Below are 26,131 nucleotides of genomic sequence, written 5' to 3' on the forward strand. Positions count from 1 at the left end.
GTGCTTATATATTCACTCCGTATGACTAGAAGGCTGATTTTTTTTCTATCATACTGCTTTCTCAGTTGCACGATTTACCTCTGGGGCCGGACATTTCTTGAACGGAGCACAGATAATTGCTGAAATAACCGTCAAAGGAGCTGTTATTCTGTCGGACAGTGTTGCCATTTAAAATAATTTCCAAAAAAGAAAAAAAAAAGGAGAGAGAAAAAATAATATACAGGGTGATTCAAAATTACACGATTGTAGTTGTTTAGCATTTTTAAAATATTTTTTAAAATACATATATGAATTATAATAGGATCCATATTCAAAGCTAACTGAAAATTGTTGTGACCCACTATTAAATTAAGAATATTAAGAATCCCTCCTCCTCTCGTCGCTACATAAATTATCTGTATATTCAAGTATCAGTTTTAGTTTGTCTAATAAGGGCTTCCCTTGACCTCTGAGTTTTAGACTTTTAATACTCACAAGCAAACAAAAGATTTTTGGAATTGCAAATACGATTTACCATAATGCACACTCGAATATTCCATGGTTGAAGTTAAAATAATAATAACTTTAGAACAGCATTTATCAAATGTTTTCATTCATGGAATCCCTTTCACGTTCAAACAAAATGGCGGAACCCACGAAAATAATACCTATTAAATTATTCGACAATTTATAATAGTAATGCCAATCTTTTGACGATAATACTAAATGACTCATGTAAATTCTAACCTACTTCTAAATGAGATAGAGATTTCTTCTTTTATATTAGCTTCTTTGATATTGGTTTGTACATCAAAAAAAAGTACAAAAATTTGAAATGCCCCACTCGAAAAAGGAGGAAAGCCCTTCCAGAATTTTTTTTTTCGAATTTCGAAATCTCAAAACAAATTCTTAACGACTCAAACTTCAAACCAACTTTTAGATGAGATAGAGACTTACGAACATTTTATTCCTTTCCGCGAGGTAGATTTATATGGAACCCCCTAGAAACTCTTTGCAGGATCCCTGGGTTCCGTGGAACACACTTTGAGAAACGCTCCTTTAGAGCAAAGCAGATTATAATAAACTATCTATATTTATAAATGTTTCGTCAGCTGTATAATACGTTGAATTTATCAACTAGATATATTAGGGGGGGGGGAATTCTGAGATGACCGTACCACCATTAAATTGAACCCTGGACCACTTGAAATGGATAAACCCGTAGATAATTTGCCAGAGTAGTAAGTAATCAAGAATTTTAGGAATGATACAAATAATGGATCAAAAGATTGAGATCCTGATCAAGAATTTTAGGAATGATCAAAAAATGGATCAGAAGATTGCAATCTTGGCCAATAATTAGTTTTTGAATCAGGGTCTACAAATTTTTTGAACTGCCTAAATCGAGTTTTCGTATTTTCTACGCAATAAGCACATCATACTGAGTTAAATGATAGTTTGGGTTTGACTACACTATATGCAGTTCTCCAGATATAAGGCCTACAAGAAAATTATTGCCTATTGGATCTTTTGATCCAATAAAAAAAAAAAGAAACATTTATTTGACTTCCTAATGCTAATTACATATTTAGTGTTTACATAATACGTGTGAAAATTGTTATAATATCCCCATCTGTAAAACACATTGACTCTTCTTTCAAATGCAATAATGAGGCAGAAGACACGCTAAAAGGCATTTTGAAGGCCAGACCATTGTTAATCTTAAAAGTTGTATAATCTGTGATCATAACCACTAAAGCGATGAAAGCCTTAAAATAAGGTGTAAAAGTGTTTTGTTTCCGAAGCTTCAACAAACATATAAACCACCAAGATTGAATGTAGATATCTGTACGATGTCAATGTTTTATTCATAACTAACCTTTGCTGTTTTATGACTTTCGCGTGAGTACTAAAACCACACCTTCCACTATTATCTTGGCCTTCTTCTTAGTTCCTTCTTCTTCAAAAATAAAAAAAAAATAAAAAATAAAAAAAATGTAGCCATGATTGATGCGATGAGTATACGAAGCTACTCAAGAATCTTAGTTAATAGATACTTCGATGATTTACACACACACTTTTCTTTAACGTTCTAATTAATGAAATAGAATTCGTTCTTAATAAATTACGTTAAAGCCAAGCTCGTAGGAGAGGAAACAAAAAATAATCAAATAGACAAGGCGTTGGCTTCCAGCGGCCATTTTGATAAGCTATAATTTGCACATTTTTACGAGTTTGTTATTTCTCCATCCAAACAATGGAATTATTAGGGTAGCAAATGTGGTTATGGTTTCTCACATCCTATCGTTTAGGAAACTCAAACGTTTGCGGTAGTGTAAGAACAAACTTCGATAACCATTGTGATATCTTAATTTGTCTTGTTGTGAGATGAATCTCAACGCAGAGTATACAGTACTAGCAATGGTAATGTGTGAAGAAAACTATTTTTTTTATACATCTTCTGCGGTCAACAAGAACAAAAAATTACAAAGTATAAATGTTATGACCAAACTTCCTGGTTGTGAAAATTAAAAGTTCAATTATTATTTTATTACTTAAAAAGTCTCCATCACGACGAAATTAAAATACCGCTAATTTTACAATAGTGATGTGATATCTTCAAATAGATAAAAGATAATCGAAAAGTGGAACAAGAGCTCGCTAGACAGTATTATTTTACATGAGATACCGTTATCACAAGTCACTTATCTGCTTTCGATTTCCCGCATTTTAGAAAATCGGCATTTATTTTTGCGTTTCTAAATGGCTGCAAACAGAAAGCTACTAGGTGACTCGTTATAACGGTACCTCATACAAAATAATATTGTCTAGCGAGCTCTTGTTCCACTTTTCGATTATATTTTATCTATTTTAAAATATCACATAATTACTGTAAAATTAGCGGTATTTTAATTTCGCAGTGATTAGGCCTCTTAAGGGGTTGTAAGATACAAGAGCCATCTAGGAAAAATATCGTAGGTTTGTACAAGATGTTTTGTTTATTGAAATGAAAGGTAATTTCAAAAATTATTTATTTATTGCATTTTATTATACTCTTATAAATGGATTTAGTTTATACACAATATTTCTTAAGGTAAACATGATTTATAAACATTTTTATACACATCTTATGAAAGAAATTTATGTTTTAAAGAGAAAAAAGTGAATTAATTAATTTCAATTTTAGAACATAAAATTACAGTAGTTTATGATCCTATTCGATGAAAAATTATGCACTTAAACAGTAAATTAAGTTGTTTTAAAAGACACAATGAACTAAATAAAAAATTAAAAAATAAAACTTTATGTAATTTTGTTCAAAAGAGCACATATAACGATAATATTTATACAGTAAATATGTATATGTTGATATGGACAACAATCTGTAACAATTCCTTCTTTTCTATGGCCAGACCTGACCATTTAACATGTTCAGTTTTGTTTGCCAGACATGTAGAAACATGTTTTTCTAGACGGTTCTGATATAATACGTAAAGAAACTATTAATAGTGGATGTAACTTCAATTATGAAAATTTAATTTCGTGAAAATTAATAGGTAAATGCAGAAAAATCTTCGGAAAAATAGCTTACATTCGTCTAAATATATTTTATCTTGAGTGTTACTATTGAACATTTAGTGAGTAAACTACGTTGTAATTAGTTCCAGAAATTATAACAAAACGAACTTAGGGCTAATATATACAGATGTTGTAACTACTTTTAAAAATCTTTATATATTGCTAGTCATAAATTTTGTGAAGCGTCCCGTGGTGGACACATCGTGTCTATGAGTTTTCTTTGGCTCTCCCGTTTCCTTCCATTCTCATTTCTTAACTTTTTTCATTATCATTGACGTATATATAAGGCAATATATGTCTGCAATAGAACGAAATCCAACGGTAAATTGAAATAACCACAAATCATCTAACAGCACTTCGATCTTCAAACTAGATCTCAATTTCGCAACTAAACGGTCCTTTTTGAGGTTGTGTCACTTTTGTCTTAAATATATATAGACATCACTTAAGATAGCTAGACAAGAATATTTTTTTAATGGTTAAATTATAAGATTATTATCTTTTTCATTAACTATGATGAAACCCATAATATAATATAATAGCACAAAAAGAATCTTGACTTTTTTTAAAATATAAAGATGAATTTTTTTCAACAAAAATTATTATGACCTTTTGAATTTTAATTACCGACATTAATTACATCCACGTTAAAAGAATGAGATGGTAGCAGTTAAGAAAAAACAAGAAGGGGAAAAAAGGAAGACAGGAATGGCGAAATGTTGCTAAAGTCTGAAACGCCTGACTAAATGAACGGAGAGACAAGGGAGGGGAGAAAGGTAAATTTTAGTTTGTGTGTGTGTGTGTGTGTGTGTGTGATAACCTAAAAGTTGTCTAACTGGCGAAACTAACGGGGTAAAAAAGGAAAAAAGAAAGAAAAATCTAAGACATGAAAGAACAAAGAAGAACCGCAGTTGGGTGGTCTATTTTTCATTGCAAGCTTCTGTCCCCTCTCCAATTTCCTTTATCACAGCAAGGTACGTGCTATCAGATGCATGTTCGGTGCAAGTTAAGTATCAGTTTAGAGCAGGGTTTCTCAACCTGGGGGTCGCGACCCCTAGGGGTTTCGCGAGAGGGTTTCATCGGGGACGCGAAGATAAGCGGAAGAGATAAATATAATTAGAATCTAATACCGGAAAATATTTTTAAATATTTATTTTGAAGTTTGTTCTGCTAGGCATATTTTTATTTTTATACATACTGTTAAGAACAAAAAAATAGGTCTACTAAATATTTTTCAACAGGTGCAGAGTTGTTTAAAAATCAATTTAGAAGAAAGAGGTTCGACATGAAACTAATGAGAACTTGATATTGAAATATCAGAAAAATACAAATGCAACAAAACCTGTATATTGAAATACAATTAAAATTGAAAGCTAATGAGATACCTAAACATAGTGTGAATTCACTAGTGCGGTAATGTCCGGTTCAATCTTCGTGACGCACATTATCAAATCATTTAAAATACCCAGTAACTTTTTTAACAACTGTCCAAGAAAATTAAAAACCAAAATTAGAAATTACTTTATTCTTTTTATCATATGATCCAAAATTAAAGGAGTTATGAAATTTTAAAATTTTTATATGGCCTCCATTTTGAAATAATATGACAGGTCAGATTCGATATTTGTAATATGAATGAACTGACCAAATTTGGTTTTAATCCATTCTCTTTTTAGGGAAGTTACTGTATCCACTATATACAAGAAATGGATTCTACTATCGTAGAAATAGATGGATATCGTGAGATCTCCGCAATAGGTATATTAAAAATCCCACACAAGCTTATTACAAACCAGAAATTATAAGGGTGTCAGTAGTAAGAGGATGTGATAAAATGGGGGTCGTGATAGGAGTAAAGGTTGAGAACTACTGGTTTAGAGCTACAAAATGATAATCAAAGATAAGAAAAGAACCAGATCAGCACTTCGCACATTTATCATTAAATATTGTTATCCTTATTAAAACTCCAAATTCTAGAGGTTCATTCAATTTTTAGCACTACAATTTTGTATAGAAGATTGAGCAGAAAGGAGTTAATATTGTAGTATACGCCAGTGGTAGAATTGGGCCGGTATGAGCTGGCATCAGAGAGTGCCCACAAGGTAGGGTTTGGGGGACAATTTTCATTGAAAAAAGCACAATTGAACATTAATCATTTTTCTATTAACGACAATATAACCTTTGATATGTCAATGATTCTACACACTTGTTTTAGGTCGTTTCTGCAGTAAAACGCGATGGCACTTATGATATTACAATTTAATTTTTGGTTTAAAAAGGGACTATGAAAGACGACAACTTCTTGAACACTTTCTCAAAAATATACCTAAAACTAGTTTATGCATACCAACATACCGGTAGCAATTTATTTTCAATTCGATAGTCATCTTTGGTTCCTGAAACCATTCATTTGTACCGATAAAGTATTCTTTGAAGTACATTTTACAGAGGTTTTAATGTAATTTGGAGCTTTGTTTATAAACTAAAAGAAATCTATATATTTTCTTCTGTGATATTTTGAGACCAACCCCTACCGAATCCACACGCAAAATGTGTGGCTCTATTTGTATATTCCTTTTTCTTATAGTTACACTTATAATATATATAGATGCAATTTAGCTTACAAGTCATTCATGACTTACATATAAGCGTTCTTTGTTAGAGTCATCAAGTCTAGAAGGCTCAGGTAGGCAGGTCATGTAGCCAGAACGGAAGAAAGTGAGAACGCTTACAAAGTCTTAACTGGAAATCCAAATAGGAAAACAACCATTAGGAAGACTTAGGTGCAGATCGAAGGATGTCGTAGAAATAGGAATACAAAGTACAAATTGAAAACAGTTGGCTAAGAACAGAAGTCAATGGAGAGTTTTTGTGAAAGTGGCATTGAACGTCCGGATTTCATAGCCATAGAGTGAGTTAGTTAGTTAGTTATAAGCGTGCATTCATAATACACAGTTGATTTACAAACACCCTGTATTACATTAATTTTTGTAATCTTAATTGCAAAAGAGTAGAAAAATTTAGAGCTGAAACAAGGAAAGAATAAACAACGTGACGATCATGTTTTGTTCCTTAGAATATGACAACGAACAATAAGGTAAATTTTATAAAAAGAAAAGAAAAGAAGAAAGAAAGGCGAAGGAGAGGAAACAAATCGAAACGAAGGATTGCTCGTGACACTCTCAAGAGGCAAAGCGATGTAACTGTCATTCAAAGATGAAGCGAAAATAAAATGCGTTTTGTACTATCTACTAGCCATGTCACAGCCATCCACTTGATCTTTTTTTTTTTTTTTTTTTTTTTAACGAAATACTAAGACGAAAGAAACGCGAATACATCTCAAAGTTAAAATGGATTACACAACATTTCAAAGACGTTTATCAGTAACGTCAAAAATTAAGATGCACATCTTCAAACTAAACAAAACAAAACAAAAAAAAGGTAGGATGAAGCGCTAAAAAAAAAAAGTGTCTGACTGAAGTCCATTTTGTGAACGCTGATGGTATACCTTATACGATCCACCATCGTTCACCCGTTCAACGTCGACTGAGCAGTACATCCGTAAATCATATTTTCGGTTGTTGTTTTTTTTACCCTATGCCTTCCCATGTTTCAACACAATTTTTTTTACAGATAGAATCTTAACATGCGGCAAATTCTTTTGTTTTTATCCCTCTCCACTTCTTAGTGTATAATATATGCAGGGTACACTGGAGTAGATCAGTAGTAGAGGGACGACCTCTAGTGAGAACACTCCCTGGTTCGATCCCCGGCAAAGTAAGTTTGTGGTAAACAACATCGTGTACATGGGGGTTTTCTCGAGGTACTCCCGTTTCCTCCCTCTTTCTCATTCCACCAATTCTTTCATGATCATTCACTCACTTTAATGATCGCCTCCCTTAGCCTAACAGAAATAAACGTGGGACGTTAAGCTCAAAGATTTATTTCTTACTATATACCGGTATACAAATTTATTTTTTCATAAAATTTGTGTGTTTAGAATAGTACATGTGCCTATTTATTATTATTATTATTATTATTATTATTATTATTATTATTATTATTATTATTATTATTATTATTATTATTATTATTATTAAAAGTAGTATATGCATCATTGTTACGGAAAATTAAACAATAGATACAATCCGTTATTAACGGTTCATATTTTTCCTATACAGTGCATAAATACGAAATAAAAATAAATAAATAAATAAATAAATAAATAAATAAATAAATAAAATAAATAAATATCTATTTGAGGAGCACATAAACTATACTACTTCAAATTGGCAACAATGATATAGTTTGTAACGGCATAAAAATTCAATTTTTTTTTTCATTTTAGTCACAAAACTATGGATAAGAATTTCCTCTCAACCATATAAAGAACTTCAGAGCAATATTCAACAAGTCAAAATAAAGCGAAAAATGAAATGAAATCTTTTAGTTTTACGTCCCACGTTTATGTTGCCTAGGCTAAAGGGGACGGTAATGATGAAACATGAATGAAATGGTCGAATGAAGAAAGTGCGAGAAAACCGGAGAACCCCGAGAAAACCCATGCACACGGTGTTTATCCACCACAAATCTCACTTGGAGCGAGCTGAGATCGAACCGAGAACCCCATGCACCAAAAGTAAATGACCCACCGCAACCCCATATATGGAGAAATAATAATAATAATAATAATAATAATAATAATAATAATAATAATAATAATAATAATAATAATAATAACGAAGAAGGTCGTGACTACGAAACTTCTGAAAATAGTGACCACTTATTCCAAATGAAGTGAATTAATCAAAATGCATAAAACTGAAACGCAAGGAGGGAAGAATTAAAAGAAGATAAAACTGGGGGAAGAAAGGAAGATAATCAGATGGAAAGGTGATTGTTGAAGACGCATGGTCTGCTCGTTGAACTGCAGCTTATCCTACTTGAGATAGTAATCTAAATAATCAATCATCCAGCTCTTTACCCTTGACAAGCTGCTCATAATGGTGGAATCCGGCAAGGCAACTGCACCCTAATCTATCATCGGTCAGAAAATCCAGCCACTGCTTCGGAGGAAGTATCTGCAGTGATACCTGGAGCACTACACACAAGGGAAGGGCCTCGATCACGTTTCCTTTCAGAATGATGGAGTCAGTGGAAACAAAACGAAGAAAAAAATTGCAAATTAACTATAGACACATACACACACATACATAAAGTGAAAGAGAGAACTTGAATGAGTCCTACCTAATTATGAAAGAATGAACCCCTCTTCTAATATTCCCCATTCACTCTGTTCTTCTTCTACTGTTTCCGCTTGTGTGTTATGTGTACCATTTTTTTTTCTGTCGCTTTCTTTCTCTTCTGAATTCTGGTTTCTATTTCTCCTGATGATTACTAATTAAATTTGTACAAAGGGCTACAAAAGGTAACTGAAACGTAACACATGACTTTTCTTTTGTCCCTTTACTGACAAAAATTTAACCTTCCTTCAAATAGGTTTCCGCTTCGTTACTATTCTCGTTTAAAATTTAACAGTGTGGAAACTACAGTAAAATTAACTTTCGTATAGTTCTATCATTTAATAAAACTCGAAATTTTCAGTGAGAATTCCATCTTCCTCAGCGGCATTTTCATAAAATATCTACTATAAACTTCAACTCCGATCTTATCATATAGACGTACCAAACAAAACTTTTATTGTAGAAAAATTGATGCCGCAAGATGTAAGTTGAAGTTTGCAGTCTCTGTTTTTAAAAAATGCCACTGAGGAAGATGAGAGTTCTCATTGAAAATTTTTGCAATTATACCAAGTTAATATTATTTGTAATTGTTGTTACTATAAAATTGTTTTAAATAAGTTTGTTTTTATAGTTATTTATTTCTTGAGTTGTAGGTCCCACGTTTGGATTCTTCGGGTAAATGAGATTATGAGTAATAAATACAGAAATTACAATACACAGTACGCGTGTCCTAATGAAGATTCAAACCCACGACAGACAAGTTTTGAGATCTAAAGCCTAAAATCTGCAGATTACGTGAGACTGCTCAAACATATCAAGTGGTTATCTGTATTGGCTTCTGATCTTCAGGAAGTAATGTTTACTATTAGTTTATAACCACAGATTCGCTATTCCTACCTTCATCTGTATATCCTGAATGCCAATGCATTGTATTTTTAACAATTACTGTATTTGTGAATATCACACTACTGAAAGTGATAGTGTCACATTCGACTGCCAACGTAAATAACTGAGAGTAATATTGTCATACTGTTTCTATTTAATTTAGAACGCAAAGCTGTTCAAAGTATTTGTCTGGCGATTGTGAATATCGATCAAACCAATCATAATTTTGAAAATTGTGAATATAATATTGCAGAAATTGAGAATATTGATATGTGACAATCATTTTAATGGTATATGTCTTATTTATATATATAATATTGTAGAATTTGGGAGTTGAGTTGATTTTGAGTTTAATGTCTCTTTCAGCAGCGAGGCTATATGAGACGGGACCTACTGATTAACGTGGAATCCGAATCACATGAGCTTCCGCCGGGAATCGAATCCGGGTCTACCACGCCAAAGGAGCGTACGCTAACCGCTTAGCCATGGAGGAGCTCGTGTAGAATTTGGGAGTATCGATATGTTACAATCATTTTAGGGATATATATCTCTATGCTATGAATTTGGGAGTATCGATACCTTACAATCATTTTAATGGTATATGTTTATGGCATATGTCTTATCTATAGATAGAATGTTATAAAATTTGTGAGCATTGATATATTAAATCATTTATATCTATGTAATTGTTTATTTTATAGGCAGTATCCATGACTATTGATCCTGTTACTTCTTAGCTTAACACTGCAGTAATAACACCATTACTCATTTAAAATTAACACTCCATTGTAATACTGATAAACCCATAATAGACTAATAATGTAAGGATAAAAATGACTATATGATGTGTGTGTGATGACAACCCTCAGAAAATTGGATAGTGGAGATGTTTGATGACTGTTTTGTGCTCTTGAGTTGGCAAGTTATTGATAATTAACAATAAACGTATAAGTGCAAAATTGTTCCTTAGAAGGAAACAAAAACATTAATTTATAAAGAAAACAAAGAAGGGAGTATTACGATGAGAACAATTGTATTTTTGTTTTAATTATAAGTACAATGATTCCGCCGCGATGCGTCCCGTTTGATCATGTCTGAAGAGCACGTATCGTTGGAGTTTCACACGTCGGGTACAATGTATGGTTGTAATCCAAACCGAACGTTCCCAGAGGGTCGGGCCAGGTGAGAGGAGAAGAAGAAGGTGCGACACGGTGTAATCCAACCTTTTATTATGCAGAACCGTCCAGTCTTTTCTCAATACACATGCAAATGACTAACGCCCTCCCCCCTTCTTTGACCAATTCTCGGCGCCCCACAGGTCCTGATTTACTGCACTCTTTCCAAAGATTTCTCAAGACGAAGCAGTTAGGCTCTTTTTTTCTTTCTTTCTTTCTTTTCTTGGGGCACAAACTGTTATTTTCCAACCCACACAATACGGCCAACTTGGGTATGACCAGTAAATCAGCAATGCATCGTTTCATACACTAACAGTGATGCCATCTACGAAAAATTGCTAATACATTTTTTTAAAAAAGAAATGGCTATCTACATATATTTTTTTAAAAAAGAAATGGCTATCTACATATTTTTTAAAGTTATAATGAAACGGATTCACTGCAACCTTAAGCTGTGTAATTATTCCAATGTCCACCGATCTCTTCAATTGGAAAAGATACCAATCTATCACAAAAGGAAGAAGAAGAAGCTCAACTGATTATATATATATATATATATATATATATATATATATATATATATATATATTATTTTATCATTAAGCAATTTTGCAGCCATTAGTATTTTTATTTTCTTATTATTATTATTTTATGACTGTATTCATATTAGTGTTTGTAATTTTAGTTCGGTTCTCGGTGGAAGCCAACAAAGAGCTGACTCATCATGACAGTGGAATCAAAGAAACTTCTATATTGATTCAATATCATGACGGTGGGATCGAAGAAACTTCTATATTTGATTCAACATCATGACGGTGGAATCAAATAAATTTTGATGTTGACTCAGTATTATAAAGATGAGAGTAAAGGAATTTCGAATCTACATCGTCACGGTGGAACCAAAGAAATTCCAACGTTGACTCATTGTGACAGTGAAATCAAATAAATTTCAACGTGATTCAATATCAGAAACAATTGTGAATTATGTTTTTAATTCGTTGGAGTTCAACGTAACTTTTCAGAATCTGGGCTATTCTCAAATGAGACTTATTGCTTAAAGTGAGAATCCGAACCAATACTCATGTTCCTTGCTTAAAGTGGGATCCGAACCAATACTCGTGTTCCTTGTTTAAAGTGGGATCCGAACCAATACTCGTGTTCCTTGCTTAAAGTAGGATCCGAACTAATACTCATGTTCCTTGCTTAAAGTGGGATCCGAACCAATATTTGTGTTCCTAGCTTAAAGTGAGATCCGAACCAATACTCGTGTTTCTTGCTTAAAGTGCGATCCGAACCAATACTCCTACCTGAAGCTCATTGCCCACACTATAGATCGAGCTCGAAACAATGTACACAGAAAACAGCAATCTTAACCACTTCCCCACGAAGTGGAACAGTGTAATGGTGTAGCTGCGAAGATTAAGAAGTAGTGAACCTCGGTCAAGAAAAGCCAAGAATAAGAAGAATGCTAACCACACGTTACCCAACTAAAATCTAGATGGCCACCTAATCTCTTCGAGAGTTTATATAGTTAGGATGTTTTACTTTGTCTTAAGCAAGAAATACGTTGTAAAATACATACTGATTTACTTTATACGCTCCCATCGCAATGACTCTGCATTTGGACAAGTGTTTGCTGCTGCTCTGAGTCAAAGAGCTCTCCGGTTAGCGTACACGCTCTCGGCGCGGGAGACCCACGTTCAATTCCTGGTGAAAGCTCATGTGGATCGGTCTCAGATCAACATATCATATTGCCGCGGTGCTGAATGGCACGTTGGTTAAACTTAAAAAAAAAAAAAAAAAAAAGCTCTGAGTTGCTTTAATTAATTCACTTTCCTCTAATCTTGCTAACTGGCGAAGTGCACTGTGGCTACATGCCCTCGTTCATTTGTTATTTTATAGGAAATATAGAGAGAGTTCTCAATACATTTTCCGGCTCCATTTTTGGCGCTGCTGTATCAAGGATTATGAATATTTTAATACACGTGTGGCTAATATTGATTGAAATATGCTACTATAATGAATATCCCATCGTGTAATAAGAATATTTTTCAAATATTATAATATTAAAAGGTGTACCTCTATATATATGTTGAGAATGTACAGTATTGTAAGTAGGAGATCACATGAATCTTTCTTTCAAACATTTCTTCGTCCAGCCTAACAATGAAAAGTTAATTAAATTATTATCTTTTTTTTTCCATTACGATGTATATCGCAAAACTTTTTTTTTTTTCTTGCAAAACTATCCATTGGAAAATTACTGTAATGTTTCAGCATGCAAACAAATCTTTTTCATAAGGTGGTTCCTTTAATCACTATGAGGATAGCAACACTTAATTTTACCTATCTCCACACTTGCACGCAATGCCGGTTCCTTATTAACTACCAGCAACTCGGTACAAAGTGCTATGGAGAAAGATCGTGATACAACTAATGTCGCAATATAAATTCAGAGACTACGCAGTGTCTGTACAGGCCAAAAAAAAAACTAGGGTTGCAACTTATTTGCTTTGCTTTCTTTCCACCCCTCCTCTGTCTTCTTCTTTATCTCCCCCTTAAATCTGCGTGTCTTCTAACGTTTTCTTTTGATCGTAGTTTTATAAGGGAGAGAAATAATGGCCGAGATGGCCACTACAGTTTTCTGTCATGGTTTTGTCGTTTCGTAGAATCACTCATTCATTTCGTTTCCTTCCTTTTTTTTTTCTTTCTTCTTATATATAAGTATACATCGTTGTTGCCCTCCACTCATTTCAAGGTCATTCCTCTTACAGGGTGTCCACTAAACAGCAACGCAAGCTAAGATGAACCAAATAATTATTGAAATCCAATTCCTATCAACAGACATTTTTGCAAAAGTACTGCTGAAGATAAATTGTCTTAAGAGCAGTAAAAATATGACGTAAGTATGGACATGAAGTATACCAAAAACATTAAGAAACAAAATACAAGCAAGGAGAAAAAAATAATAATGATATCATGTTCAGCTTTCGAAATTTAAACATTTGAAAGAGGGAAAACTGTTAAGTTTTCGGCTGAAAATAATTTTCAAAGCCATCAATAAAAATACTTTTACGTACTGTGAGAGTTCGAAAATTCAGACATAGGATGATTTTTTTTTTTTTTTTAATTTTATGTTCCACGATTATGTCATTTAGGCTAAGAGACCGATGATTAATAATTAATGAAATACTGGTGGAATAATTATGTGAGAGGAAACGACAGAACTACGAGAAAACCCAGAGGCACGAACGACGTTGTCCACCTTAAACTCACAGAGCTTAAAATCTAACTAAGGACCCTTCGCACCAAAAGGTCAACTCTCTACCAGTAAGCCACCATGCCTCCTCAAAAATTCAGAATACTAGTAATATTTGTCCTATGCGCCAATCTTTAACTAACTCACTCTATGGCCTATGGAACCCGGAGGTTCAATGTCACGTTCACAAAAGCTCTCCATTGACTTCTGTCCTTAGTCAACTGAATTCAGTTTCTTTTTTGTATTCCTATTTCTGCGAGATCCATCTTAATACTGCCCTCTCATCTGCGCCTAGGCCTTCCTAGTGGTCTTTTCTCAATTGTACTTCCAGTTAAAACTTTGAAAGCGTTCCCACCTTCTTCCATTCTGGCTACATAAACTGCCCATCTTAGCCTGCTAGACTTGATGACCCTAACAATGTTTGGTAAGTGGTATAAATTTTGCAGTTCCTCGTTTTGAAGTTTCCGGCATTCCCCATTCCCGTTTCCCTTGGGTCCGAATATCCCATTTTATTATGAGATACTTTCAGATCACGTTCTTCCGTCAGAGTAAGCGATCATATTTCACAACCATACAGGACAACAGGTACGATTATCGTTTTATATATTTTAAGTTTCAAATTCGTGGACAGATTTCGCGAAGACAAAATATATTGAACCGAATAATAACACGAATTTCCTGCTTTTAGTCGACATTAATTTCTTTGTGAATATGGTTTTAGTCTGTTAATATTGATCCTAGATAGGAAAGTATCTACTTTGTCGAAAGTACTATTTGATATTTTACTGCATCCATAATTTGCTGTATTACAATCTCGACGGACTTCCATGTATTTAGTTTTCTCTGCATTTGCTTCTAAACCCATGTCCCTGTAAGCGTTTAATAAAATATCTACATTTCTTTCTATTGTTCTATCATCCTCTATTAACTTTACATCAGTATATGACATAAGCTGGTGAATACCATTCAGCTCTAGGTCCTGGTTGTTGTGTTTGATTTTCCTTATAGCATACTCGAGAACGAAGTTGAATAATAACTGCGACAACACATCTCCTTGTTTCAGGCCATTCTCGACATGAAAACTCATGAACAAGAATTTTCCTACTCGGACTCTACTTTGGGACTCATTTAGGACACATCTTAACTACTCAAACTTGCTTCCTCGGTATTCCAAATTCTGTGGAAATCAGTCTTTACGTTCTTTATAAATTGATAAATGGATCTCGAGTTGCATTAGTATTCGAGTGTTAAACCCTTATAACGAAGTCTATGTGATCTCCATGCGTGACGAATTAAGTCTATGGGAAACTAGTTACTGTATATAACAGAGACAATTAGAGGCGTCGCCAAACCCTTCTACAGGGAACTTGGGCCCATACAAGAAAAATTTCGATACAACACTTATCTGGATTACAATTATTTTTCAATGCAGTTTTAATATATTTGCTCCCCATTTTTCTTCGTATGAGAAGCGAAGATATTGAGCAATCAACCATCGTCTTTACAACAATTTCTCTCTTCATACGTTGTTATTGATTGCAGAAAGGTTAATTTTGACTTTAAATGTTGCGGAAACTGAAAGATTAACATATAACTAAGTACAGCCTAAGGAACAAGGACAATGCAAACACTGCCCGTATGTTGGCGGCTACTGATTGAGGGAACATAGATAGAGCCAAATGATTGCAGAACCAGGTTTAAGGTGGATGACCTGATAGGCTACAAGCTTTACAATATGGGCCACCTTAAGACTTATAACTCAAGACTAAAGGCTACTGACCATAGATGGCAACAGCAAGGAGTGGTTCTCGCAGTGTTGCTTCTCTGTAAGAAAAGTAGTTTTTCACACTTGCCACCTGTACTTCTGTTCTACATGACCTTCTCAAACAATGTGAATATCTGTATTTAGTATTTATTATCTTGAAAAAAAAATCAAGAACCGTAATTGCTGTACATCAGGAGGTATTTTAACAAATTATAATACAAGCTCTGCTAAACAAAATAACTTTCTACCCTGCGTAGGATTGCACCAACAAGATGCATTTATTTTTCATCTTTTTTCTCTTTTCTTGCGAATATATTAAAATATTCCTGGATTAAATAGTAGTTTTATGCTTTTATACAAAATACACACACAAAAAAAATATTGTGTAAGAACTTTCGACCGTCTGTAAGTCGTCATCAGACACTACTAAAAATTGTTTTTATATTTGTTTGGATTTCCCTCAGCCACGTTTAAATTTTTTTTTCTTTCTTTTATTTAATAGTACAAAATCCAAAAATATTTTTTACGATTTTTTTTCAATGATATTTACTAACCTAGTCAATGTTTGAATGCAGCTATTAAACGATTAAAGGAAATCTACGTTGAATGAATTGTATATGGTGCAAATATGAAACGAGTTCACAAAACAGACAGATGCCCTCGAATAACTTTACATTTTTACAGAATCATTGAGACAACAACGGTGAACAAGGATGGTGCAGATACCTCTATCAAGAATTTGCAAAGATGCCCTTCAATTCAAAAACTTCTTGCTGTGTAAGTTGAATAGACTACTCTGTAAACAGATGTAACTTTTTTTTATATATCTAACTCGATTACTTAAGTCTCCAATGAAGACTGCCCCTTGTAATTTAAACTATACTAACGATATATATAAAATAAATACGATACAGTAAAACTTCGATGATTCGAACTACAGTCATCCGGAACGCCAAATAAAGTATAGTACAACTCCAATGACCCGAACTCTTGTCAACTGGAACGCCAAACATGAAGATCAATATCAAGAAATAATAAAACTAAAAAAACTTATTGAAATGCGAATTGTATTAATTCCTTTGTAAAAATTATTAGTTCCTTCAAATTCCTATTCAACAAATTCGAAGTCGACATTTCACCAATTTCAGAGATATACTGTATTTGTCCATACATACATATGTATGTACGAACTACGAACTACTTTTCTACATATTTTGTAATTGTTTCTAGTAAAAGTGACCTTATTTTGAAAATATATTAGACCTACATTGTTATTAAGTAAAAGTAATTTTGGAGAAATATTTATTTCACAACATAATCTTTTTTTTTTTTTTCAACATTTGATCCAATTGTCCGCATTTATACTTATCCAGATCGCATGCTGAGCCCATTATTCTAGATAATTATAGTTTCATTGTTCATTTTTACCTCAATCACTAAAGAAATCCAATCACAAAGATGGCCTTTGAAAATTAACAATCCTGTTTCATTCAATTTTGTTTATCAATTAAATAATTTTAATGTGAATGGAGGAGGGGGCTTAAAACATGAATTGTTGTACTTACCTTATCGCAGAATACTTTTATTTGACAGTACCCTCTATGATAAACTGAGCCTTCTCGAGGATCTTCGTACGTATCGATTTGTAAGTGAAGAGGTAGACCCTACAACAAAACAAAACAAAAAACGTACATTAGAAAATTTTATATTTATATTATAACATCTCTATATTAGTCCTAAGTTCGTTTTATTATAATTTCTGGAACTAATTAAAAAGCAGCTAACTCACTAAATATTCAATAATAACAGTCAAGATAAAATATATTTAAACGAATGTATTTTTCGAAAATTTACTACATTTACCTTTTTTATTTTTCACAAAATTCCTTCTGTATAATTGAGAATGCATCCACTACTAATAGCTTCTTTACGTATTATATCAGAACTATCTACAAAGACAAGTTTTATACATGTCTGGCCACAAAATTTAACAAGTTAAATGTTCAGGCTGACCATAGAATAAATTGCTATCATACGTTACAGACTATTGTCCATATCAACATATGCGTATTTATAAATGTTATCGTCGTAACATCCAAATAATAATAATAATAATTTATCTTTTACACTGTAATGTGTATATCAATAAGAAATTATAAAATGAAAATTCAGAATATAAGAAATAGGTAGGTTTTTAAATAGTACCTTGTTGGATCACAAATAATAATGAAAAAAGAAATCGCACTTTTTATAAAGCAAGTGTAAATTTTAATTACAGTGTTTAAAAAGAAATTCAAGTCCTTTTAAGTATTATTTTTTGTCTGATTTCAATTTCTAAATTCCATATTTTTCTTTTAGTTTTAAGTTGTGAGAATGTCCTACCTATTTCTTCATAGCTTAATTCATTTTCTTTTTAAGTAGTTTAGTGTAAATTGAAATGTCTTTTTACACTAAAGTTTATATTTCCTCTAACATTACTTTGAGACACTGAAACTTGATCTATAAAATTTTCAAGAAACAGTTTTTATTATTCTTTGAAGACGACGAAAAAAATAAACTATCTGATGCAACTCATTGTAATAACGGTTATGAGTTGCTTTTATTTGCAATTAAGTTAACAACAGTTTTCATCTCTTTTACTTTTTCTTATTAACATTTGAAGAATAAATGTGTAAAAGGTAAATTATAATTTCTATGAGTCTCAGCTTCATTTATCATGCCTGTAATGGCTACTGTTGGAGTTCACCTAAATTTATTCGCCTGTATTATAAAAACAGAACTGTCCATAACACTACATACTTGTGTAATAGTTTCGGCTATATAAAATTGCCTTTATCAGACACGTTATGGAAGATTAATCTTATGATAACGTTATGGAAGATCTTCCATAGTGTGTCTAATGGAGATCTTCCATAACGTGTCTGGTGAATATCTTCCATAGTGTGTCTGATGAAAATCTTAGATAACGTCGTCGTAAGATTTATCTTAATATTGATCTTCCATAACGTGTCTGATGAAGCTTTTTCAAAATGTGTCTGATGAAGATTTTCCATAACGTGTCTGATGAAGCTCTTCCATAACGTGTCTGATGAAGCTCTTCCATAACGTGTCTGATGAAGCTTTTCCATAACGTGTCTGATGAAGCTCTTCGATAACGTGTCTAATGAAGACCTTTCATAACGTGTTTGATGAAGGCAATATTACCTTGCCGAAACAATTACACAAGTATTATTAATATAGTCATTTTGGTTTATTAATACATGTTGAATATTTCCAAAGCTGCCATGAACAATATATATAAATTATCTAAGAAGAAATTCTTGCGACATCTGAATATCCAGACTACGGAAGTACGTAGAATTATCTCTGACCTGAAATATCTCCATAAAATAGTGAAAGGAGACTTAAGATCGGAAATATTACTTCAGGAACTATCCTTACATGCCCCTTCCCGCATCACCCGAAATGCCCACCTATTCCATCTTCCCCGTCCTAGATTGGCAATTATACAGAGGTCTGTTTTTTACAGAATACTAAACTGTTATAATCAAGTAACAACTGATGTGGACATTTTTTTTTCGAGCTACCCGGTGTTTGATAGAGCAATTAAACGAGTTTTGACGGAATAATATTACTTTTACACTCTTTTTTGACGCTGTTCCATATTATTGTTGTTATTGTTGTCTTATTTTTTTTCTTTCCTTTGTTAACATTTCCCTGTGTAAAATGGCAAAGTTATACTGTATCCGGAAATTTGTTCAATAAATAAATAAATAAATACGTTTATTAAACTTTTATTCCTTAAAACTATGTAATATAAAGAAATTTGTTCAGTTAAGCTACATCCAGGACTAAAGCAAGGCCTACGAAACAAGCTAAATCTGAAAATTAACTTTATCAATATGAAATCAAATATATATATATATATATATATATATATATATATATATATATATATATATATATATATATGCTTTTATTAAATATCACGTACAATTCATCAAAAGAGCTATATATGAATCAGAATTATAAAGTGAAAAATACTTCATAATTCTTAACACGAGTTCTAAGGGGGGGGGGGAAAGAAACCTTTGTCAGAAAAATACAGAAAAAAAAATTCACTAGCTTAAAAAAATACGAAAAAAATAGACAAAATTCGATTCTATATACCTTATGACCATGTTGCTTTCTTTCTTTCTTTCTTTTCCTTCTTGGTTCCACCTTAGAATTCTTTTTATCGCCGAAGCGGAAGAGCTTTCAGACAACAATGATGCAACTAAAACACCTTGTGGGAACTTTCGGCAGCAACTTCGTGTACTTCTATGACCAAGAGTCACACAACCGTGGAGAAAGGTTGTCATTGTATGAAGTGAGGAAGCTTGCTGTGATGGACACAGGGGGGGAGTTATAGTGGCGTATTGTCAACTAGAGCAATTGTACTCTTCAAATTATTATTGGCATTGTTCCCGTTTTTTAAAAATATTTTTATTTTTAAGCTTAAGAAGAAGTAGGGTTTTATTATGCAGTGCAAAATAATAAATGTTAGAACTTCCCTTAAGGCATTTCTCACAATTTTTTGAAAATATTTTCTTTTAATTTGAACGCCATTAAACTTTCATTCTTTCCTCCCTGCTGTTTCAAATCTTACACAGAGAAAAATCCCCATTTTCATGCCCGCTTAAAGAGTGCAATTATTTACAAGTTGATTCATCGACTGTTCTTCGCTAAATTCGTGTTTAGTTATGTTTGTTTCACACTTTCTCTCTCTTCCCCACAATAATTATATGATAATAGATCTCTTCGCCACTTTCTTCTTTATATGTATATCATTCTTTTTAATTTCCTAACAGCAAACAATGTAGGTCCCACATAGCGTAATGGTTGGTATGATTGAGAATTAGTTATTCGAGAAATAAAGTTAAAAAAAAATACGTTGGTCAAAATAGTTTGCACTATGTGTTGATCATCAACAACATGACGTCTCTTATCAAGGAGTTACGCTGACCAACGAACAATGTGCTATCATTTACCCAACAGTTTATGTTGGCCAACCAACAATTTACCGTCATTTATCCAACATATTTGCCCAATCAACAATTTGCTGTAATTTATCCGACAGCTTATGATGGCAAAGTGACAATTTACCGTCATTTATCCAACAGTTTATGTTGGCCAACCAACGAGTTACCGTCGTTTATCCAACAGTTTCAAACTTTTACTTCCAAGAAATTTTACTTCTCTCGTAGGGGCTAGGTTAGCAATTGAGTTTGTTGGTAAACATTTGGTAAAGCAGTCAGTTACAACGTAGGCCCAACGTTGGCAGCTGACTACCGTGATACCGTTTTTACTATTGTCTGTACTGTCAGTGAAGAATAGGAGTAGGAGTAAGAAACTTAAGAAAGAGAGTATGTTAAAACAGCAACTTCATCCGACGGTCATACTTCGAGGCTAAGGAACACTGTAGTGATGAGATGGATAATATATGATAGAATGATGTAAACGGGAAAACCCTGAGAAAACCGACGCACACGGTGATGGATAATATCGATATGAAAAATGATACTAATCGACATATCGAAACCTTCCAGGGTTTGTTTTTTTTTCCCCACAGTAACAAGTAATTCAACTTCTCAATGATTCAAGAAATGCACACTCCAACGTTTCATGATCACTACATAGCAAAGACGTGATTTTTGTTTAACCCTCAGATATACATGATATTTTTTAACTCCGGATTCTCAACACGGATACAGGTGTACTCCAATACAAAATTTTGCAATTAAAAACATCTTTATTTGTGCCATCAGTAATATTGGTATATTAGTTTGTGTTGGGTTGTGCTTTGTTAGGTTATGTTGGTTTTGTTAGTGTAGCTTAGTTTAGGGTAAGCTTATGTAGGTTAGGTTAACGAAACGGAAATGGTGTTAGATACGCTATAGAACTGTATTAAATTTGCAATTTTTTGTGGCATTAAAGGTTGCAATATTGCAATATGAATTCAATATGGAAACGATATATTGCAATAGGCTCTAAGATTACCTGTTCTTTATTTTGCTCTTAACAATAATAAAATACAATAATGGAATACTTGAAACAAATATGGTAACCATAGATACCCAGGGGGTACAAATGTACCCCAGCGTAGTTTTAGCTACATACGTACGCAGATAACTTTACAACATAATTCTTATCTAGTTTCGTTACAGTCAGACTCACAATGCACAGAACGCTAGTCAACCTCGGGTGTCTACGACATAAAAGACACAGTAAAACATATGCATAGGGTACATTTTTTACCCACCTTGGGTATCCAAAGGTTAATGTCCGGTCTTCTCTTCGCACGTCCGTTACATTGCATGCACTTTGAGCTGAGGGATATGTTAATATTGATCGATATTGTTGAATATCGAAAAATTTTACTAATCGATATTTTTCAATATAACGATCAAGTTTCAATATTTCGTCGATATTGAAATCCGGATACAGCACAATGATTTTTCCTGCTGAAATGTAATAGACACTTTGGTAGTCAGTTATCTCAGATTATGGTAAATATCAAAGTAAAAACGAAAATTAATTATCTTTGGCCTGAGGTGTGTTAACATACGAAAAATAATGAAACGTCTGTTGGGTGAATATCACAAACCAACGATACTTCAATTTCATTTATCTAGATACGCATATCCCTTGAAAATGAAACCTGGAAATTCATCCAATGAAACATTGCTATATTTGAATTCAGTTAGCATCTACGACCATTGATAACGGAATAATAAGTTTTTTTCTTTCTTTGGCAATCTGTGAGATAAAGTAACTCACACTATATTTTTGCTGTATCAAGCTTGTAATCGATTTTTCATTGTTGGTTAAATTTATATACATAACGAGCCTTATAAAGGGAAGCTGCCATTTTGGGCAGAGATTTTTATTGTATTGCAGCAAAATACTTCCTTTTGTAATACAGTTACTCTCTTTTTATGTGTTTTCTCCGCCTTCCCAGCGGAAGAAATCAATTTTGTGCTTCTTTTCAGAAACCAATGAAAACTGTCGAGAATTTCTCTCCGAACACCTCTGCCCATAGTATAAAAACTCCCACACAACAGTGGCTCCCTCTTCCCCTTCCAACAAAATCATATTCTTTGATATACGTATTCCTGTGATCTTTTTCTGCCGAACACAAATACCTGAATAGAAAAGGGATCTTTTAGTGTGGAAGGAAGGGCAACGAAAATGGGGCCACGTATTGTGAATCTGTGATAATTCCATCTGCACCTGTCTAAGGTCTTTCTTTACAAGTGCCTATATGAGGGAGGGTTCTTATTTTTACCTTGGCAGTGTTGCCAAATCAAAGAGCATATGAAAAGTCTTTCTAATATACACAATTTACCTTGTACGTAATGAATTTATGTATGAATAACTGTGTGTAGCTGTATCTGTGTTTTAGAAGTACTATTTTAGCTCGTATATATGAATATGTGAGAAATTAGAATAAAGAATTTTCAGGAATTAATAAGCACCAAAACTATTATAACGAACGTGTTGATTTATTTTAAGTATACATAACGTTACAAACGGTAAGTGAGGATTTAATATTATTAAACACGGCTATACGTAGTTATACGACGGTTGGTAATTGTTATACGTAAATTAAAATCAGATGTATTTTGCTACTGGGATCTGACAACTGCAGCTCCTCTATTAGGCACTACTACGAATAAAAAAGAGGTGATTGCTAGTGATACACTGTTAATTAAAACATGGCTGCTTGTCCTCATTAATCGGTTTACCAATTTTACTAGTTTTGTGATAAAATGTTTTGTTAATTTTTTCACTGATCGTCACTTTATTTTTAAATAAACAAGAGCAAAATTGCTAAATAACTCTTTACGAATTTAATTCTATTAGTAATCAAAATGTAAAAAATGAAATGAAATCATTAACTTTTACGTCTCACGGTTATATGCCGGCTAGGCAAAAAGAGACGATAATGATTAAAAATGAATGAAATGGTGGAATGAAGAAAGTGGGAGGAAATGGGAGAACCCCGAGTACGCCCAAGCACATGGTGTTTGTCCACCTCAAAGCTCACTTGGCGCGAACTGGGATTGAACTAAGTGTCCCATGCACCAGAAGGGAACGCTTTACCACTGAGCCACCGCGGGCTTCAGTAATCAAGATAAGCCAGCCATACGGATAAAATTCATTGTGTTGTATTTAACACGCTTGTTTGGTTAATAATTTCAAATTAGGCGTATTTGTTAGTTTGGTATTTTCAATGCTAGCTGACAACTCTGAAAGCCAATTTTCAGAATTGCACCGACCGCAACTTGAGTCGCTGTATTCAATAAGAACGATACATTTGCAGGAAGACGGTGGTATAATGGTAACAATTCATGCTCTAAATCTTCTTTTGAATTGAATTAATGAAGTGTAACAGTTAAAAGTAAAAGCAGGAGGAGGAAGAGGAGGAATGGTGTTCAAATTTATTGTCGTCGCAAAGAAAACACTGCTTCACCTGCCTCATAGACATATAGGGACTTTTAAAAAGTATTTCCTACGTAATGAACGTGTCGAAAAAAAAAATCATTCGTACAAGTTTTGCGATGTGATTATGTACAAATCAAGATCATGAAGAATAGGACTTGCCAGCTACTTATCCAATCCATTGCTGTGAATTGCGTCCGAGTTATTGCACTCCTAGTAGAATTCAAATTTGTCAGGAGTGTTCGTGACGTATATTGCGTCATTAAACTTTTAGAGGGTCCAACAAACAAGATTAGTTGAAAACCTTTAAGTAACAAGTAGCCTTTAAATATGTATTTTTAAAAAAGTTATATAACTCATTCAATAAAACAAAAAAAATGTAATTTTTTAAGTTTTACGTCCCACATTAATGCCGGCTAGGCAAAAGGAGACGGAGATGATGAGAAATGAGTGAAATGATGGAATGAAGAAAGTGGGAGGAAATGGGAGAGTCTCCAGAAAACCCACTCACACGGTGTTTGTCCACCACAAAGCTCACTTGGCGTGAGCTGAGGTCAAACCAAGGACCCCATGTACCAGAGGTGAACGCTCTACCACTAAACCAGCGCGGTCCCTCAATAAAACAACTTTGAAGCAAAACCATACCCAGAAGTCAAAACCAATAAGTACATTTAAGGTTGGTAATGCTTTTTATTGACGGATATTGATAAGAAAATTTAGGGATAGAGGATGGGCATTCCTGCTTTATGCATGTTACTATACTCGAAAAAAAAAAAAAAAAAAAAGAATTGACATTTGTAGGAGCGCGTGTTGCCTCACTGCCACCCCATGAGTATTTCGTTCCCTCCCCTCGGTTGACAAATATTTCTCAGCATCCATTACAAAACAACAACATGTTTACAGTTCGTACATTTCTGCACAAACCCTCCATTTGTAACTACCACCGTAACATTCATGATTAGCTACTCTCTCGGTGACCCTTAAATAACCCTATGAAAATACATTTCCTTGTCAACACAAGTTTTCATCTGGTTTTGAACCGTCAGTTTATTTTTAATTTTGCTTCACGCATAATACCATACAATCTCATACATGTTAATCTACAACATATATTCAAACGAAGTGAAACATTTTTAAAATTTTGATTGATTGGAGTTTTCACCACTTCCAGCACTCGAACTACATGGAATAGAAAGTGGAGGCCGAATCACCCCTTGGGTTTTATTTGACTTTTTTTTTTTTAACTTGGAAACAACGCTTTGAGAGTACACACAGAGAAAGCATACGCATTAGCTACTCGACGAAGAATGGACACTACTTTGCGTTTTATATAATGTCTAAATTATCAACAGTGGTAACCGACAATCATATACACCATTCATGAATCAGAAAATATCTTAGTAGTTGAATTTCTCTGAAATAGTGGCTCAAAAACCACCTTTTTTTTTTTATTTATTTAAATCGTCTGTAGAATCTGGGTGTAAACGGGTGAAAACAGTTGCTGGTAGCTTAATTGAGCAAGTAGTAATTTTATTTGCAAACAGAAGATCGAGATTCGAGTCCCCGTCATTTTTTCAGAGTTTTGTTATTCCATTATACATGCATTGTGTTCATACAACAATAGACCTATTTATTGTATGTGATATAGAATTTGTCAGGGTATTTCTATAATAGACATAGCTTATAAACTATTACATAAAAGTACAATATAAAACGATAACATAAGATTTATTAAAAATACGCGTGCTGCAATATTTTCTTA

At 33.3% G+C, this 26,131-nt stretch overlaps 1 protein-coding gene across 6 annotated transcripts in view; it reads right to left on the minus strand.

Moving 5' to 3' along the window:
• Positions 1 to 26,131, minus strand: part of grh (grainy head) — a 603,835-nt gene that overhangs the window by 27,430 nt on the left and 550,274 nt on the right. For all 6 annotated transcript variants that reach the window (XM_081754667.1, XM_081754669.1, XM_081754656.1 and 3 more), the window contains exon 9: positions 17,451 to 17,549. In XM_081754667.1, the coding sequence (XP_081610793.1) occupies positions 17,451 to 17,549 (99 nt within the window). The remainder of the gene's footprint in view (positions 1 to 17,450; positions 17,550 to 26,131) is intronic.

Source organism: Thermobia domestica, chromosome 1 (assembly GCF_964235325.1).
Source record: "Thermobia domestica chromosome 1, izTheDome1.hap1.1, whole genome shotgun sequence".
Classification (NCBI taxonomy): Eukaryota; Metazoa; Arthropoda; class Insecta; order Zygentoma; family Lepismatidae; genus Thermobia; species Thermobia domestica.